General features: G+C 50.1%; 1 protein-coding gene across 7 annotated transcripts in view; it reads right to left on the bottom strand.

Annotated features, from left to right (window-relative positions):
* LOC134348215 (pleckstrin homology-like domain family B member 2) overlaps positions 1 to 21,237 on the bottom strand; it is a 308,822-nt gene that overhangs the window by 24,869 nt on the left and 262,716 nt on the right. For all 7 annotated transcript variants that reach the window (XM_063051250.1, XM_063051252.1, XM_063051253.1 and 4 more), the window contains 2 exons: positions 14,611 to 14,701; positions 11,196 to 11,342 (listed from right to left, as the gene is read on the bottom strand). In XM_063051250.1, the coding sequence (XP_062907320.1) occupies positions 11,196 to 11,342; positions 14,611 to 14,701 (238 nt within the window). The remainder of the gene's footprint in view (positions 1 to 11,195; positions 11,343 to 14,610; positions 14,702 to 21,237) is intronic.

Here is a 21,237-nt window from a genome sequence, read left to right as displayed (position 1 = left end):
AATTACAGTATACGTATATTGAATAGACAAAAACAGTGGGCTGCAAAGCATGTACTACCGGGCCGTGAGGAAATGATATGGGTCAGCTGCACCTTTCCTCATTCCCTGTCACGCCCACTGTTGAACTTGAGTGCACGTGAGGTCATTACCAACGCAGTCATCAGTCGGTACGAGTAAAAAACAAACGTTGCTTGAGGGTTTCTTTGGAAGAGGTGGTAGGGGACATAAAAGGCCTAACGATGATGATAATGCAGAGACAGCTGAGCCGAGACTGCAAAAAAAAAAGAAAGCTTCCTTCAACAGAAAATATGATGAGTCGTACATAAAATATGGCTTTATTGCGACCGGTGACTCGCATGCTCCAAGCCCCCTGTGTGTGATATGTGGAAGCAAGCTATCTAATCGCTACAGAGATTTTGTTCAGGAAAAAAGTCACCTCTGGCAGCACACTTTAGTGATGAGGAGTGGATAGCAAAACTCGCTTATCTGTGTGACATCTTCAACCTGCTCAATGAACTCAATTTGTCACTTCAGGGGAGAATGACAACTGTCTTCAGGTTGGCAGATAAAGTGTCTGCTTTCAAAGCCAAACTGGAACTGTGGGGACGGCGAGTGGACTGGGGCATATTTGACATGTTCCCAACATTAGCTGGGAATTTGGGAGAGACTGAGGCTGCACTGTCCTTCTCACAGCTGGTGCGTGATCACCTATCTTTGCTGTAGACAGAATTCCAGCATTACTTCTCAACCGCAAACGTGCAAAGGAGTGGGTCCGTGACCCATTTGTGAATGTCCCCAGTGAATCATCCATGTCAGCGTGGGAAGAAGATGAACTCCTCGAGCTTGCAAATGACGGTGGGCTGAAAAGTATGTCTGACATAACAACTTTGCTGGCATTCTGGATCAAAGTCAAAGCTGAATACCCTGAGATAGTCACGAAAGCACTGAAAACTTTCCTTCCATTTCCAATATCATATCTCTGCAAAGCAGGATGTTCTGCAATGAATGCAATGAAAACTAAATTGCAGAATAGACTGGACACAAGGAACCTGCTTCGAGTATCGCTGTCTCTCATCACCTCTTGATAGGACTGTCTTGTTGCAGGGAAACAAGCCCAGGGCTCCCACTGATTCAGCGATATTGGTGAGTTTAATATCCAAACGTTACTTAAAATGTTGTGATGCTATTGACTTATAAGTGACTTATAAATGACTTATCACTATATTCATGGGAGGAAAATATGCGCTGTGTGTTTAATATTAAATTTGTTAGTTAAACCCTTTTAGAAATAAAATTGGGTGTATTATTAACCACTTATAGTTTCACCTATATTCCAGTCGTGATTAACACCGCCTTCCACCCTCCCCGCAGCCCCCCCAGCCCTCCCGCGGGTCAGCAAGAATATTGCCAATATTAAACCGGTCTGCAGTGCAAAAAAGGTTGGGGACCCCGGACTTAAAAAAGTGCAAAAACAGAAATACTGTATTAAAAAAAGTGAGGTAGTGTTCAGGGGTTCAATGTCCATTTAGGAATCGGATGGCAGAGGGGAAGAAGCTGTTCCTGAATCGCTGAGTGTGTGCCTTCAGGCTTCTGTACCTCCTACTTGATGGTAACAGTGAGAAAAGGGCATGTCCTGGGTGTTGGAGGTGTTTAATAATGGAGGCTGCCTTTCTGAGACACTGCTCCCTGAAGATGTCCTGGGTACTCAATGGATCTGAATTAGTGCCAAAGTGTGGCCACCTCACGGTCTCACACCCACCCAGTGTCTCACACCCCACCCCACTCACTGTCTCACACCCCACCCCACTCACTGTCTCCCACCCCACCCCACCCACTGTCTCACACCCACCTTCTCCCACCCCACCCCACCCACTGTCTCTCACCCACCCATTGTCTCACACCCACCCACTGTCTCACACCCCACCCACTGTCTAAAACCCTACAAACTCTCTCCCATCCCATCCATCTCTCCCACCCACCTCACTGTCTCCCACACCACCCACTCTCTCCCATCCCATCTCACTCTCTCCCATCCCACCCACTCTCTCCCACCCTACCCACTGTCCTCCCACCCACCCACTCTCTCCCACTCCACTGTCTCTCATCCCACCCACTCTCTCCCACACTGCCCACTGTCTCCCACCCCACCCACTCTCTCCCACTCTACACAGTCTCCCATCCCACCCACTGTCTCCCATCCCACCCACTGTCTCCCATCCTACCCACTGTCTCCCACCCCACCCACTCTCTCCCATCCCAACCACTCTCTCCCACCCCGCCCACTATCTCCCATCCCACCCACTCTCTCCCACCCCACCTACTGTCTCTCACCCCACCCACTCTCTCCCACCCTACCCACTGTCTCCAACCCCGCCCACTGTCTCTCACCCACCCATTTTCTCTCACCCACCCACTCTCTCACATCCACCCATTGTCTCCCACCCCACCCACTCTCTCACACCCACCCATTGTCTCCCACCCCACCCACTCTCTCACACCCACCCACTGTCTCCCACCCCACCCACTCCCACACCGCCCACTCTCCCTCCACACCCACTCTCTCCCACACCACCCACTCTCTCCCATCCCAACCACTCTCTCCCACCCCACCCACTCTCTTCCACCCTACCCACTGTCTCCAACCCCGCCCACTGTCTCTCACCCACCCATTTTCTCTCACCCACCCACTCTCTCACATCCACCCTTGTCTCCCACTCCACCCACTCTCTCACACCCACCCACTGTCTCCCACCCCACCCACTCCCACACCGCCCACTCTCCCTCCACACCCACTCCCACACCGCCCACTCTCCCTCCACACCCACTCTCTCCCACCCCACCCACTCTCTCCCATCCCAACCACTCTCTCCCACCCTACCCACTGTCTCCCACCCCACCCACTCTCTCCCACCCTACCCACTGTCTCCAACCCCGCCCACTGTCTCTCACCCACCCATTTTCTCTCACCCACCCACTCTCTCACATCCACCCATTGTCTCCCACCCCACCCACTCTCTCACACCCACCCATTGTCTCCCACCCCACCCACTCTCTCACACCCACCCATTGTCTCCCACCCCACCCACTCTCTCACACCCACCCACTGTCTCCCACCCCACCCACTCCCACACCGCTCACTCTCCCTCCACACCCACTCTCTCCCACCCCACTCACTCTCTCTCATCCCACCCACTGTCTCCCACCCTACCCACTGTCTCCCACCCACCCACTCTCTCCCATCCCATCCCACTCTCTCCCACCCCACCCACTGTCTCCCACCCCACCCAATCTTACCCTTCCCACCCACTGTCTCCCACCCCACCCACTCTCCCTCCCCAGCCACTCTCTCCCACCCCACTCACTCTCTCTCATCCCACCCCCTGTCTCCCACCCTACCCACTGTCTCCCACCCCGCCCACTGTCTCCCACCCCACCCACTCTCTCCCACCCACCCACTCTCTCCCATCCCATCTCACTCTCTCCCACCCCACCCACTCTCTCCCACCCTACCCACTGTCTCCAACCCCGCCCACTGTCTCCCACCACACCCACTGTCTCCCACCCCGCCCACTGTCTCCCACACCACCCACTCTCTCCCACCCCACCCACTCTCTCACACCCACCCACTCTCTCCCACCCCGCCCACTTTCTCCCACCCCACCCACTCTCTCTCATCCCACCTCACACTCTCCCATCCCATCCACTCTCTCCCACCCCACCCACTGTCTCCCACTCCGCCCACTGTCTCCCACCCCACTCACTCTCTCCCACCCCACCCACTCTCTCACACCCACCCACTGTCTTCCACCCCGCCCACTGTCTCCCACCCCACCCACTCTCTCACACCCACCCACTCTCTCCCACCCCGCCCACTTTCTCCCACCCCACCCACTCTCTCTCATCCCACCTCACACTCTCCCATCCCATCCACTCTCTCCCACCCCACCCACTGTCTCCCACTCCGCCCACTGTCTCCCACCCCACTCACTCTCTCCCACCCCACCCACTCTCTCACACCCACCCACTGTCTTCCACCCCGCCCACTGTCTCCCACCCCACCCACTCTCTCACACCCACCCACTCTCTCCCACCCCGCCCACTGTCTCCCACCCCGCCCACTCTCTCACACCCCGCCCATTCTCTCCCACCCCATCCATTCTATCCCACCCTGCCCACTCTCTCACACCCCGCCCATTCTCTCCCACCCCACCCATTCTCTCCCACCCTGCCAACTCACCCTCCCCATCCACTCTCTCCCACCGCACTCACTGTTTCTCATCCCACCCACTGTCTCCCACCCTACCCACTGTCTCCCACCCCACCCACTGTCTCTCACCCTACCCACTCTCTCACACCCACCCTCTTACACCCACCCACTCGGTCCCACCCGACCCACTCTCTCCAACCCCACTCACTGTCTCTCATCGCACCCACTGTCTCCCACCCCACCCAGTGTCTTCCATCCCACCCACTCTCTCCTACCCCGCCCACTGTCTCCCATCCCACACACTCTCTCCCACCCTACCCACTGTCTCCCATCCCACCCACTGTCTCCCACCCTACCCACTGTCTCCCACCCTGCCCACTGTCTCCCACCCCACCCACTGTCTCCCACCCCGCCTACTGTCTCCCACACCACCCACTCTCTCCAATCCCACCCACTCTCTCCCACCCTATCCACTGTCTCCCACCCCACCCAGTGTCTTCCATCCCACCCACTCTCTCCTACCCCGCCCACTGTCTCCCATCCCACACACTCTCTCCCACCCTACCCACTGTCTCCCATCCCACCCACTGTCTCCCACCCTACCCAGTGTCTCCCACCCTGCCCACTGTCTCCCACCCCGCCTACTGTCTCCCACACCACCCACTCTCTCCCACCCTACCCACTGTCTCCCACCCCACCCACTCTCTCCCATCCCACCCACTCTCTCCCACCCCGCCCACAGTCTCCCATCTCACCCACTCTCTCCCACCCCGCCCACTGTCTCGCACCCCACCCACTCTCTCACATCCACCCATTGTCACCCACCCCACCCACTCTCTCACATCCACCCACTGTCTCCCACCACACCCACACACTGTCTCCCACCCCGCCCACAGTCTCCCATCCCATCACTCTCGCCCACCCCGCCCACTGTCTCGCACCCCACCCACTGTCTCGCACCCCACCCACTCTCTCACATCCACCCATTGTCACCCACCCCACCCACTCTCTCACATCCACCCACTGAATCCCACCCTGCCCACTGTCTCCCACTCCCCCATCCCACCTCACTCCCTCCCACCCCACCCACTCTCTCCCACCCACCCCACCCACTCTCTCCCACCCTACCCACTGTCTCCCACCCCGCCCAATGTATCCCACCCCATTCACTCTCTCCCACCCCACCCATTGTCTTCCACCCCACCCACTCTCTCACACCCACCCACTGTCTCCCACCCCACCCACTCTCTCACACCCACCCACTGTCTCCCACACCACCCAATCTCACCCATCCCACCCACTGTCTCCCACCCCACCCACTCTCCCTCCCCACCCACTCTCTCCCACCCCACTCACTCTCTCTCATCCCACCCACTGTCTCCCACCCCGCCCACTGTCTCCCACCCGACCCACTCTCTCCCACTCACCCTCTCCCATCCCATCTCACTCTCTCCCACCCCACCCACTCTCTCCCACCTTACCCACTGTCTCCACCCCCGCCCACTGTCTCCCACCCCACCCACTCTCTCCCACCACACCCACTGTCTCCCACCCCGCCCACTGTCTGCCACACCACCCACTCTGTCCCACACCACCCACTCTGTCACATCCACCCATTGTCTCCCACCCCACCCACTCTCTCACACCCGCCCACTGTCTCCCACCCCATCCACTCTCTCACACCCACCTCTCTCCCACCGTACACACTGTCTCCCACCCCGCCCACTGTCTCTCACACCCACCCACTCTCTCCCATCCCATCTCACTGTCTCCCACCGTATCCACTGTCTCCCACCCCACCCACTCTCTCACACCCACCTCTCTCCCACCGTACACACTGTCTCCCACCCCGCCCACTGTCTCTCACACCCACCCACTCTCTCCCATCCCATCTCACTGTCTCCCACCCCACCCACTCTCTCCCACCCTACGCACTGTCTCCAACCCCGCCCACTGTCTCCCATCCCACACACTCTCTCACACCCACCCACTGTCTCCCACCCCGCCCACTCTCACACCCCGCCCATTCTCTCCCACCCCATCCATTCTATCCCACCCCACCCACTATCTCCCACCCCACCCCGTCTCCCACCCCGCCCACTGTCTCCCACCCTACCCACTGTCTCCCACCCTGCCCACTGTCTCCCACCCCACCCACTCTCTTCTACCCTACTCACTGTCTCCCATCCCACTCACTCTCTCCCACCCTACCCACTGTCTCCCATCCCGCCCACTGTCTCTCACCCACCCACTCTCTCACATCCACCCATTGTCACCCACCCCACCCACTCTCTCACACCCACCCACTGTCTCCCACCCCACCCACTCTCTCACACCCACCCACTCTCTCCCACCCCACCCACTGTCTCCCACCCCACCCATTCTCTCCCAACCCCCAATGTCTCCCACCACACCCACTCTCTCCCACCCCACCCACTCTCTCCCATCCCACCCACTCTCTCCCACCCTACCCACTGTCTCCCATCCCACCCACTGTCTCCCACCCCACCCACTCTCTCCCACCCTACCCACTGTCTCCCATCCCACCCACTCTCTCCCATCCCACCCACTCTCTCCCACCCTACCCACTGTCTCCCATCCCACCCACTGTCTCCCACCCCACCCACTCTCTCCCACCCTACCCACTGTCTCCCATCCCACCCACTGTCTCCCACCCCACCCACTCTCTCCCACCCTACCCACTGTCTCCCATCCCACCCACTGTCTCCCACCCCACCCACTCTCTCCCACCCTACCCACTGTCTCCCATCCCATCCACTGTCTCCCACCCCACCCACTCTCTCCCACCCTACCCACTGTCTCCCATCCCACCCACTGTCTCCCACCCCACCCACTCTCTCCCACCCTACCCACTGTCTCCCATCCCACCCACTGTCTCCCACCCCACCCACTCTCTCCCACCCTACCCACTGTCTCCCATCCCACCCACTGTCTCCCACCCCACCCACTCTCTCCCACCCTACCCACTGTCTCCCATCCCACCCACTCTCTCCCACCCTACCCACTCTCTCCCACCCTACCCACTGTCTCCCATCCCACCCACTGTCTCCCACCCCACCCACTCTCTCCCACCCTACCCACTGTCTCCCATCCCACCCACTGTCTCCCACCCCACCCACTCTCTCCCATCCCACCCACTCTCTCCCATCCCACCCACTGTCTCCCACCCCACCCACTCTCTCCCACCCTACCCACTGTCTCCCATCCCACCCACTCTCTCCCACCCTACCCACTGTCTCCCACCCCACCCACTCTCTCCCACCCTACCCACTGTCTCCCATCCTACCCACTCTCTCCCACCCTACCCACTGTCTCCCATCCCACCCACTGTCTCCCACCCCACCCACTCTCTCCCACCCTACCCACTGTCTCCCATCCCACCCACTGTCTCCCACCCCACCCACTCTCTCCCACCCTACCCACTGTCTCCCATCCCACCCACTGTCTCCCACACCACCCACTCTCTCCCATCATATTCTGTGCAGCCAGAAGAAGAGGCTCTTGAAGGAAGAGAAAGGAGGGAATGTTGGCAGTCACAGCTGCGTGTTCTGAACGTAACTGAGAGGGATGAGGGAAGAGAGGTGGGATGTAACCAGAGTGTATTCTGAAAATGAGGCACGTTTTGGTGACAGCAGCAGATGTTAAGGGTGAAAGTTTCAGGTAGATTGAGTGTCACTTGAGGGGCTGATCAGTGTGGTGTAGCTTGTACGTGGTTGGAGCTGTACTGGTCTAGTCAAATGGAGAGTGTTCCATCACACTCCTGAGCTCTGCAAGGGTGTTGGGAGTGAGACGCTGTAGGATTAGGGATAATTATTAGGGGTAGGGTCAGGATTTGATCTTACAGAAATAATGATATGGCATAGAAACCGGGCCTATGGCCCGCCATGTCATGCCAAACTTTTCAACAATTTCCATTTGTCCACATTAGGACCTTATCCATCTCTGCTTTGTCTGTTTGAGTGCCTTTCTAACTGCCTTTTAAATATAGTGATGGTAGCTTATTGCACCTCATCCTTAGGCAGTGAATTCCAAGTAACAAAGTCGAAATCGAGATTATTGGCACATGTACAAGTTCATCTATGCCTGGGTGCAATAAGAAAATTATTTGCAGCAGCATCATGTAAGATTTAGACATAAATTATATACAATTTTACAAGAAAGAAGACACTTAGAACCATATCCATTTGAGTGCAGTGTTGGTCATGGTGTTGGTAAGCTACGGTTATAACAGCACACAAAATGCTGAGGAGCTCAGCGGGCCAGACAGTACCTATGGAGGGAGTAGATGGCCAGCATTCCAGGTTCGGACCACGTGACTCAGATAGTGGGGATCTTTGATAACGGGTGCTACCTTCTCGAGGTAGCACTTCCTGTTATTACTCCGGAGAAGGAAGGAATCAAAGGGGGAAAGTGGCTACAGTGGTTGACAAAGGAAGTCAGAGATAGCATAGCATTAAAAAGAAGTATAACAGAGCTAAGGTGAGTGGGAAGACGGATGATTGGGAAATTTTTAAGGAGCAACAGAACTTAACTAAAAAGGCAATATGGGGAGAAAAAATGAGGTATGAACGCAAGCTAGCAAGGAATATAAAGGAGGATAGCAAAAGTTTTTTTAGGTATGTGAAGAGAAGGAAGATAGTTAAGAACAATGTTGGGCCCTTGAAGAATGAATTGGGAGAAATTGTTATGGGAAACAGAGAAATGGGAGATGAATTTAGTAAGTACTTAGGATCTGTCTTCACTAGGGAAGACACAAGCAATCTCCCAGATGTATGGATGGGCCAAGGACATAGGGTAACAGAGGAACTGAAACAGATTGACATTAGGAAGGAAATGGTGATGAGTAGACTGATGGGACTGAAGGCTAACAAATCCCCAGGTCCAGATGGTCTGCATCCTAGGGTACTAAAGGAGGTGGTTCTGGAAATTGTGGATGCATTGGTGATCATTTTCCAAAGTTCCATAGATTCAGGATCAGTTCCTGAGGATTGGCGAATGGCTAATGTTATCCCACTTTTTAAGAAAGGAGGGAGGGAGAAACAGAGAACTAACATCAGTAGTGGGGAAGATGCTAGAGTCCATTATTAAAGATGAAATAGCGGCATATCTTGATAGCAGTGATAGGATTGGGCCGAGCCAGCATGGATTTACCAAGGGCAAATCATGCTTGACTAATCTATTGGAGTTTTTCGAGGATGTAACCAGGAAGATAGACGTGGGAGATCCAGTGGATGTGGTGTACCTTGACTTTCAGAAGGCATTTGATAAGGTACCACATAGGAGATTGGTGGGTAAAATCAGAGCTCATGGCATTGGGGGGAGGATATTGACATGGATAGAAAACTGGTTGGCAGATAGAAAGCAAAGGGTAGCAGTGAATGGGTGTTTCTCGGAATGGCAGGTGGTGACTAGTGGGGTGCCACAGGGCTCGGTATTGGGACCACAGCTGTTTACGATTTACGTCAATGATTTAGAGGAAGGCATTGTGAATAACATCAGCAAGTTTGCTGATGATACTAAGCTGGGTGGCAGTGTGACATGTGATGAGGATGTTAGGAGAATTCAAGGTGACTTGGATAGGCTGAGTGAGTGGGCAGAAACTTGGCAGATGGCCTTTAATGTGAATAAGTGTAAGGTTATTCACTTTGGGAGCAAGAACAGGAAGGCAGATTATTATCTGAACGGTGTGGAGTTAGGTAAGGGAGAAATACAAAGAGATCTAGGAATACTTGTTCATCAGTCTCTGAAGGTGAATGAGCAAGTGCAACAGGCAGTGAAGAAGGCTAATGGAATGTTGGCCTTTATTGCAAAGGGAATTGAGTACAAAAGCAAGGAAATCCTTTTGCATTTGTACAGGGCCCTGGTGAGACCACACCTGGAGTATTGTGTGCAGTTTTGGTCTCCAGGGTTAAGGAAGGACATCCTGGCTGTGGAGGAGATGCAGCGTAGGTTCACTAGGTTAATTCCTGGGATGTCCGGACTGTCTTACGCAGAGAGGTTAGAGAGACTGGGCTTGTACTGGGCTTGGAACTAAGGAGATCGAGGGGGGATCTGATTGAGACATATAAGATTATTAAGGGATTGGACAAGATAGAGGCAGGAAATATGTTCCAGATGCTGGGAGAGTCCAGTACCAGAGGGCATGGTTTAAGAATAAGGGGTAGGTCATTTAGGACAGAGTTGAGGAGGAACTTCTTCTCCCAGAGAGTTGTGGAGGTGTGGAACACGCTGCCTCAGAAGGCAGAGGAGGCCAATTCTCTGGATGCTTTCAAGAAGGAGCTAGATAGGTATCTTATGGATAGGAGAATCAAGGGTTATGGGGACAAGGCAGGAACCGGGTATTGGTAGTAGATGGTCAGCCATGATCTCAGAATGGCGATGCAGGCTCGAAGGGCCGAATGGTCTACTTCTGCACCTATTGTCTATTGCCCTGATGATAGTGATCTCTGTGTAAACAAAACTTACCCCTCAGACCCTTTTACAATCCTTACTCCCACCGCAACCTATTAACCAAATCCTTACTCCCACCTTAACCTATTAACCAAATCCTTACTCTCACCTTAACCTATTAACCAAATCCTTACTCCCACCTTAACCTCAGACCCCCTTTACAATCCTTACTCCCACTTTAACCTATTAACCAAATCCTTACTCCCACCTTAACCTATGCTCCCTTGTCTTTGGGAAATGGATTTAGGATATCTATCCCTCATATAATGTTATATACTTCTATCATTGTTCCAGGTAAACAACTTCTCCCCGTGACTAAATTCCTCCAATCCTCTACACTCTCTCTGGTGCAGCCATATTGTGAGATAGGGTGAGTCCTGGCTCTGGGGACCCTGAATGGAAATCTATAAAAGACATGGAGCCATTTCATAAAGCCGAGGGCAGCAGAATTGAACAGACCGTGGGCCAGCTCAGATGCCAGCCTTCCAGGTCCCGGATCAACATACGCATCAAGTACCTGCCATCGCTGCTTTTCTCGCATTTTGACTTCCTTCTCGATCAGCTGCTGCCTGCGTTCCGTCTCCTCCTGGAGCCTTTTCTCCAGCTGCTCCCTGCGGAATCGTTCCTCTTGCAATGCCTGCTTCTTCGCCTCCATTTCCCGCTCCTCCAGAACCGGGAAAAAAGAACATCAGTAAACCAAGCTGGCAGAAAAGCGGGGCACGCGACTTTGTCCAATGGAGACGGGCTTCTCTCTTCAAAGTATAAACATTAACAACTGAAACAGAGTAAAATCTCCTCCACCACTTCTACTCATCACATTTTTACACACCCAGCCAGCATGAAAGTCAATAAGGAACCCTGACGGTATCCAGTCAGAGGAAGAGACACCGAACTCTGCCTTTACGCTAAACCTGTGCAACGGCAGTTCTACATGGCACTCCAGCATGAAGCACATTCACAAAGAGGAGCGCAACAGCCACAGGACACACAACCACCTTCCACATTCAGCACCAAGACCAACAGAATTTCTCGGCTTCAGTGCCTGTTTCATAGTTTTAAGCTGAAAAGGTGCAGAAAATAATTGGGATATTGATGGTGGGATTTGGCAGTTGTACTGCCATTAAATCTCAAGGATAAGTGGTTAAATTAAGTGGTTCCTGGAAATGATCATTGTCTTTGCATGAAGTCAGTAGAACATGTAGTTTTGTGTTGCAGGAAATATGGGAGACAGAGAGAGATGATGAGAAATAATTAAGGGAGTTGGGGGTGCAGGAATTCACATTAAAAGGGTTGCTGGGCATGGGTGAGAGAGCACGTCCGGGTATTTTTAGCGTTTTTAAGGGGTACAGGGTTTTTTTATAGGATATGACGAATAAACAGAAATAGGATACTAGGATGGTCAAAGATGGGAGGGTGAAGTGTAGGTTTGTGTGTGTGTGTGCGCCCAATTGGGTGAAGGGATTTAGAATGTATGTCGAGTGCACATTCTGGAGCAGAGGGTGGCGGTAATGCACCATTAAGCTCGATGCCAACCGCCGTAAAACAAGATACAGACAGACAGTCTTTGCATGAATGTTGCTTGCCATTTATCAGCCTAGGTCTTGTTAGGGGCGGCTTCATTTTCTGAGGAGCTGCAAATGGAATTGAACAGTGATCAATCATCAGTGAACATCCCCACTTGTGGCTTCATGATGGATGGAAATGATGGGGCAAGTGAGGATGTTTGGAGCCTAGGACACCGCCCTGAGCAACTCTTACAGGAATCAATTATTGACTAACCTCTATTGACCACAACCAACTTTAGAGTGGTTTAATAAATTATTGTTCCCTGTACCAAGATATAGTGAAAAACTTTGGAGTAGCACACACAAAATGCTGGAGGAACTCAACAGGTCAGGCAGCATCTTGCACAACATCCATACAGACATTTTCATTGAGGTGGTACAATGGAAAACACGCAGAATAACGTGTTAACAGATACAGATGAAGTGCAGTACGGACAGGCCATGAGAAGGTAGATTGGGAGATCTTATCATACGTTGGGGTCGAAGCTGTCCTTGAGCTTGGTGGCATGAGCTTTCAGGCTTTTTAAGCTTCTGCTCGATGGGGGGGGGGGGCAGGCGTGGTGAGAAGTGAGGTTTGTGGTGGGTGGGGTCTTTACCAAGACAGCAAGAAGTGCATGGAGGGGAGACTAACTTTTGTGATGGACTGGCCACAACTCTGCAGATTCTTGCAGTCTTAGGCAGAGTTGTTACCGTAGCAAACTATGATGGATCTGGATCGGATGCTTTCTGTAGTGCAGCTATAAAAATTGGCCAGGGTTGACATGGGTAAGCCGAACCTTTTAGCCTCCTGAGGTTCGACCTACCCTTCAATGTCCACTGACTTCAGCTTTAACAGTGATGGCCACACTTGGTCAAACACTGCCTTGATGCTGGGGGCAATTACTCTCACCTCTGGCATTCAGCTCCACACTTGGACCAAGATGGACCTGGAGGTGCCTGAACTGGGCAGTGGTCAATGGGTTATTGCTAACAGCATTGTTGACAACACCATTATCTACTTTGCAAGTGATGAAAATGTCAAAAGTGATGAAAATGGAATGGAAAGGTGGTGTATTTAGTATTGCAGCTGAATATTGACCGGTCCCAGAGACTTAGTTGCATCCAGTGCTCGCAGCTGTTTCTTCATATAGAGTGGAGTGAATCAGTTTGGCTGAAGACGGGATCTGTGGTGACGGGATACAGAGGAATGCCCTGTTTCTCTCAGCAATGTGCTCAGTCAGAATCAGGTTTATCATCACATGACATGAAATTTGTTGTTTGATGGCACAAGTACAGTACAAAATTATAAAACAAATCAACAGTCCAAACTAAAAGGAACAATGACGTAGTGTCCGTGGCCAATTGGGAAAGCTGATGGCGAAGGTGAAGAAACTGCTCCTGAATCGTTGAGCGTGGTTTGGCAGGCTCCTGTGCTTCCTCGTCAGTACAAATAAAAGAGGACTCACCTCAGACGGTCAGGTTCCTTAACGACAGATGTTGCCTTCTTGAAGCACTGCCTCTTTAAGGTGCCTATGATGGAGCTGCCTGAGATCACGACCTCGGCAGCCTCTGTGCATGGAGCTCCTGTGCCACTAGTCACACTCTCCACTATACATCTATAGAAGTCTTGGTGACCTATCAACTTTCTTCAAATTCCCTAATGAAGTAGAGCTGCCAGCTTGCCTTCATGACTGCATCAATGTTTTGGGCCCAGGAAAGGAGATATTGAAACCCAGGAACTTGAAGCTGCTCACCTTTTCCACTACTGACCCCTAAGGACTAGTGTGTAGCCCCCATTTCCTGAAGCCCACAATCAACTCCTTAGTCTTGCTGACTTTGAGTGTGAGGGTGTTGTGACACCGCTCAAACAGCTGATCTATCTCAGTCTTGTATGCCGTCTAGTTACCATCTGGCATTTTACCAGAATCAGTGCTAGCAGTCATTTGGAGACAGGGATTTAACATATTCATTGCGATATTAACAAAAAAGGAATTTCACCCAGAAATAGTTGTGAGACCTTAAAATCACTACCTGGAAGGTTGGCTGAGACGAGCGTGAACAAGTGCCTGCAGTAGGAGAGGAGGGCTCAGTCTGAATGAGAATGAAAACACTGACTGATCTTTGCTACTGTAAGTACTGTATATGATCCATCCAGTGTTACAGCTTCTGTGTTGTGAGACAGCACCTGAACAGACAGTGTTCATGAACTGCTTACAAAGTCTATGTCTTTTGGCATAGAAGGTGACAAGGAAATGAATTTCATGTTTTTAACATGTCCAGAGCACTCAAACAGGAACTCAGAGCTTATTGAGATAGAAACGAAGAGACATTAAGGTGATCACAGTGTGAAATCACCCCAGAAGCTGGGAATAGAAGATGAGAACTCACTTTGCTCTCAATGAGCCACGCTTTTTCAGCCTGAGCCTCCTTCAAAAGACGTTCCATTTCCTCAAGTTTTGCAACATTGAACGTACTGGCACTGCACACAAGCATAGAAAACATGACAAACATGTCGAAAGTTCATAATACAATTGTGCTGGCAGCTCATTCCACACTCTCACTGCCCTCTGAGTGAAAAAGATCCCCTTACATTCCCCTTAAACATTTCACCTTTCACCCTTCACCTCTAGTTCTTGTTTCACCCAACTTCAGTGATTTATGAAGGCCAATGTGCCAAAAGCTTTCTTTACGACCCTATGCTACCTGTGCCACCACTCTCAATGAATGATGGATCTGTATTTCCAGATCCCGCTGTTCTATTGTACTTCCCAGTGTTCTACCACCCACCATGGTTTGTCCTCCAAAATGCAAAACCTCTTTTCTGCAATAAATTCTATTGCCATTTTTCCAGCTGGTCCAGACCCACAGCAAGTCATGATAGCCTTCCTCACTGTCCGCTACATTCCCAATCTTGGTGTCATCTGCAAATTTGCTAATCCATTTTCCAACATTATCATCCAGATCATTGATCTAGATGACAAACAACAATGGACCCAGCACTAATTCCTGCGGCATACCATTAGTCACAGCCCTCCAGTCAGAGAGGTAACCATCTACTACCACTCTCTGGCTTCACCCACATAGCCAATGTCTAATCCAATTTACTAACTCATCTTGAATGCAGAGTGATCAAAACTTCTTGTGGGACCTTGTCAAGGAACTTGCTAAATTCCATTTAGACAATATCCTCTGCTTTTCCTTTATCAGCTTTTCTAGTAAATTCCTGAAAAAACTCTACAAGATTGGTTAGACATGACCTACGCACACAAAACCATGTTCACTATCCTTAATCAGTCCCTGTCTATCTATATATACTTATATATATGGTCCTGTAGAATACCTTCCAATAACTTACCTATTACTGATGTCAGGCTCACCAGTCTATAATGATCTGGCTTATTCCTAGAACCTTTCTTAAGCAACAGAACAGCATTAGCTATTCTCCAATCCTCCAGCACCTCATCCCTGCATCTGCACTAGCCCCCACAGGGTGGGGTCCAAGGGAACACCTAGTCAGGCCATGGGGACTTATCCACCCAATTTGTCTTAAAATACCTCCTCCTCTGTAATCTGTATATGGTCCATGAACTCGCTGCTGCTTTGCCTCACTTCTACAGACTCTGTGTCCATCTCCTGAGTAAACAATGATGCAAAAAAATCCATTTAAGATCTTCACCTTCTCTTTTGGCTGCATGCACAGATGGTCACTTCCAGAGGACCAATTTTGTCCATTGCTATCCTTTTGCTCTAAATATATCTGTGGAACCCCTTGGGATTCATCTTCACCTTGTCTGTTCAGACAACCTTACGCCTTTTGTTAGCCCTCCTCATTTCCTTCTCTTTCATTTCTTATACTCCTCAAGTATTCCATTTGCTCCTACCTGCCTTTACCTGCTGTGCATCTCCTTCTTTTTCTTATCCAGGGTCTAATACCTCTTGAAAACTAAAGTTCCCTAAAACTGTAATCTTTGCCTTTTATTCTGACAGAAACGGACAAATGCTGTATTCTCAGAATTTCACCTTTGCAAGAAAACGGCCTTTCGCAATCCACACTTGCCAGATCCTTTCTGATACCATCAAAATTGGCCTTTCTCCAATGTAGAGAAAAACCCATGGACCAGATCTATCCTTCTCTATAATTATCTTGAAACTCATGAAACTATGATCACTGTGCAAAGTGCTCCCTTACACAAACTTTTATCATCTGCCCTGTCTCATTCCTTAATAGTATCGCACTCTCTCAAATTTGGGACCTTTATTTACTGATTTAGGAAACTGTCCTGAACACATTTGACAAACTCTATCGAATCCAGCACTTTTACAGTATGGGAGTCCCAGTCAATATATGGAAAGTTAAAATCAGCTATGATTACAATATATGCTTCTTGCCACAGTCTGCTATCTCTCTACAAATTTGCACCTCTAAATCAGGCAGGCAATTGGGAGAAGTCTTCACATGTGCCCTTAGCAATGCCTGGATACCTTATCAAAGGCTGACAATGATAAATGCACTGCTCTCTTCAACCCTTCAGAGAGCCAACACAGGTCCAATAGGTCAAAGCTCTTCCACTGCAGATTCTACACTTTGCTGATTCTAGTGAAACCAGTTTCACTGAACACACCATACAAAAAACTTGAATTCAGACATACTAAATGCATCCACTGGGGAGCGACAGAGAGCACAACTTATCAACCAGCCAAACTGATTTTGCAAAGAACCCAGACACTATGACCTGTCCTTCAGAGGGGGAGGAGGAATCAGGAAGATAAGGGCTTGGGAGAGGTTCAAGGCTTTAAATGATGAAAGAGCAGAGCCGAAGCATAGTCGGCACAGTGATACAACTGGTAGAGCCACTGCCTGACAGCTTCAAACCGAGGTCTTGGGAGCTGTGTTCAATCACAGGTCAGGACAGCGATTCAATTCTGACCTCCCATGCTGTCTGTGTGAGATGTTTGCACGTTCTCACCGTGACTCTGGGTTTCCCCAAGTGCTTCACTTTTCTCCCACATCGATAGGTGTATTTGTCAGTTTAATTTGCCCCTGATGTGTAGTGAGTGCTAGAATGTGTGAGAAGAAGAGAATGACATGAATGTGGGTTTGGTGTGACTGGTGTTGGAGGGTCTGTACAGACTCAATGGGCCCAAGGGCCTACCCCACCTTCTGCTCCTCCCAGCAACTTCTGATTTGATTTATTTACTGGGTCTGGAGTTCGCTGTCCCAACAGTGTTTATCTCCCTTCCCTAATTGCCATCGAGGTGGTGAAGGTGAGCTCCTTCATGAACTGGTGAAGATGCTCCCCAGTGCTTTTCAGGAGGGAGTTCCACAATTCAGACACAGTGAGGATAGTGGTATAACTTGCTCAAGTTGTCTCCTGCACAATGCTGACCATCTTGTGTTTGCCTGATCTCTTTGGCTGCCTTACTCCTTTCCATTCTGGAAATTCTTCCCCCCTCCACCTATTGGCAGCATTCCACCTGCCTTTTCAGTTGTCTCAGCTCATGCCATTTGTCAACAGCAATGCAACTGGCACAATTCAGTGCAGCTCCTTCTCTGCAGCACAAAAGATTCTGGAGGAAGACCGATAGTCAGGCAACATCTGTGAAAGGAAATGTATCAGGTTGAGACTGTTCACCTGGACTGACAGAATAGAGGGAAGATAGCCCGTATAAATATGTGAGGGAAACGAACTGGCAAATGGTAGTTGGATCCAGGTGGAGAGGGTGACAGGCAGTTGGAGGAGAGGAAATTAGAGGTGGTGACAAAGGCTGGGAGATGACAAAGGGATGAAGATGAAGCAATCTGCTAGGGTGAATGTGGGGCATGGAGTGGTTGGGCAAATGAGAACAGTAGGGGGAGGTGACCCAGTGGGTTGGGGATGGGCAGATGAAGTGGGTGGAAGAGGGGAAAGAAATAGAGTGATGGGGTGCTATGGTGGGTATAGGAAGAATGGGGGTAGATCAGGAGGAGAGAGGGGCAAAGAGTGGAGGTTACCTGGAATTTGAGACTTCAATGTTCACACTGCCAGGTAATAAGACTACCCAGGTGCAATATCAGATGCTTGTCCTCCAATTTATATTTAACCTCACTCTTGCAGTGGAGGAGGCCAAGGACAGGCAGGTTGGTGCGGGAATGGGGAGGAGAATTACAACAGTTAGTAACTAGGATTCTATCCTTTTCGGGCCTTTGTCACCTCCCAGCCTAGAAGAAGGGTCTCGACCCAAACATTGTCGATTTTCCCTCCCAGATGCCGCCTGACCTACTGATTCTCTACAGTACTTTTGTCTTGTTCCAGCTTCCTGCATCTGCTGTCTCGTATGTCTCCATCTGCTTCACTCCCTGCTCGTTTTACACCAGACGTCGGAGTTCAAACAAGATCGAAACATTCCTGCTTTCAGGATGGCTAATCACATAGGTTATAGACAGAGTAGATTTAATATCAATGACACGGTAGCATTGTGGTTAGCACACTGCTTTACAGTACAGGTGACCCGGGTTCAATCCCAGCCGCGGCCTGTAAGGAGTTAATATGTTCTCCCTGTGACTGCGTGGGTTTCCTCCCACAGTCCAGGATGCACTGGCTGGTAGATTAATTGCTCATTGTAAATTGTCCATGATTAGGCTGGGTTAAATCTGGGGTTGCTGGGCAGCACGGCTCAAAGGGCCAGAAATGCCTGTCCCGTGTAGAAGTAAATAAAATGCAGTGGCTGAGTATAAACACGCTATATCGTTGTCTGAGGATTGGGGAATCCCTGCTATGAAAGTCAGTTCAAAGATGTGATGCCTTTGCCTTCCTCGGGATTTCTCATCCAGCAAAGTACTTTTGAAATGAAAACCAAAACCAAAACTGCAGATGTTGGCAATCTAAAATGCTGAGCAGGTCTGGCAGCATCAGTGTTAATGTGTCAGGTTGAGGAGCCTTTGTTGTGACTCTGTTTCTCTTCCCATGGACACAGCCTGGCCAGTTGAGTATTTCAAACACATTTGAAGGGCAGACAGCATTATAGTGTTGAAACTTTAAACAGAGTAAGGCTCAGGAAACAGAAAGCAACAATGATCACTGTTTGGCTTTCTGCAGGGTGGGTGTTAAACAGTAGCCCAGGTCATCAGGGAATGTTCCCTTGTCCCTGAGATCTTTCAGGTTCAGCTGAGAGCACACATTGTTTCTCCTGAAAGAGAGTACATCTCTCCCTCAGTACTGGTGTACAATATCTACCTCCATCATCCATCCCTGGAACAAATAGAGTGATCCGCAAATCTGTAAATGTTAAAATGTTCTCTGTATGTTCGTGGAAAAGCCGTGGTGGGAAAGGAGTTTGAAAATGTTCAATAGCAGGCAGCATTATTTCATCAATTCATTCACTTTCAAATGCCTCGGGATGTCAGACTGACCAACTGGGAACAATAACAGAGATAATAAATGGAAAGGAACAGATGGAGACAGAGGTAGAGAAGACAGTCAGATTCTTTTTCCCAGTGTAGAAATGTCAAGGACAATAGGATGTGCAGTTTACATGAGTTTTAAGGAGATGTATGGGATGCTTTTTGCAGAGTGGTAGGTGCCTGGACCAGGCTGCTAAGAGCGATGCTCGAAGCAGACAACTGAAAGGCAGTTAGATAGACAAATGAATATTCAGAGGTGGAGGGAAATGGATCACATATGGGTAGGAGAGATTTGGTTTAACTTGACATCATGTACAGCACAGACTTGTGAGGCTAAGGACCCCCCTGTGTGGTACTCCTCTACGTCCCAGGTTAGCTTCTTGGCTGAACTGTAATAACATGGTGCACTGAAATTACCACGTGAAATGAAGTGAAGTAGGAAATATTCCGGCTTCCATTCCTTAATTTAAAAGTCAATGAAAGCTAGACTAGGCCATTTGCTGACAGATCTCAAAAGCCTCGTTATGTTACCCACAACCATCTTGTAGATGTTTCTTACCGCTTCAAATTACAAACTACAAAGATTAGCCCCATACTTAACCAATGAGGAACTTCAATCTTCAGCAGTTTGGTGTTTGGAGACAACAGCTGATTTAACCAATAAACTATAGCTCAGGTTTCAATATATCCTGAAGCAGGCTTTGCAGGCACAGTTCATGTCTAATTAACAGTGAGCACTTGGTTCCAACCAAACACTACAGGCTGGTTTCAATCACCTTGTGTGGAATAAACAACCCAACTCAATTCAGCAGGTCCTTTTCTTGTGAACATATGTGGCCCATCAAGCATCACCTTGGTCTGGTGACAGCATCTTAGAATATTTGGGTTGAGTCCAATCTCACTCTCCGTACAACAGATTTTGTCAGGATGAAGCTCCAAGCGACCAGTGTTGGAACTTAGGGTAGTGAGATCACATCAAGATTGTGGCAACTGTCCAGACAAACTCTGACATATGTACCAGGAGATTTATTAATTGCTCCCTTTCAACCTGCCTCTCTCTGTACCTCCTAAAACAACTCATCTTTGGGATCAATGAGCAATCTGCTGGGGGAACTCAGCAGATCGAGTAGAATCTATGGGGGTAGAGGAATTGTCCAATCCCTGCATCAGGACCGAGCAATGTTGTGAGCAATTTCGGGTTCCTAGAAAACATCTGCTGGCATTGGATAGGAAATTTCTTTAGCCCAAGGGTGGTGAATCTGTGGAATTCATTGCCACAAATGGCTGTGGAAGTAAAGTCATTGGGTATATTCAAAGCGGATGTTGATAGATTGCTTATTAGACAGGGCATCAAAACTTACGGGGAGAAGCCAGGAGAATGGGGTTGAGAGGGATAATAAATCAAGCATGATGGAATGGCAGAGCAGACTCGATGGGCCGAGTCGCCTTATTCTGCTCCTATGTCTTATGAGGGGGGTAGGGAAGCCGCTAGTGTAAAGAGGAAAGGGGGAGTGAGACAGGACTGGAGTGATTGGTAGACTGAGGAGTGGCGAAAGACAGCGGATAGGTCCAGAAGGAGAGGGAGGGTGGAGTAGGATTTCAGTGGCAGGTGAATGATAGATGGAGATAGATGG

This window comes from Mobula hypostoma, chromosome 6 (assembly GCF_963921235.1).
Source record: "Mobula hypostoma chromosome 6, sMobHyp1.1, whole genome shotgun sequence".
NCBI lineage: Eukaryota > Metazoa > Chordata > Chondrichthyes > Myliobatiformes > Myliobatidae > Mobula > Mobula hypostoma.
This window is presented reverse-complemented; position numbering and strand designations above follow the sequence as displayed.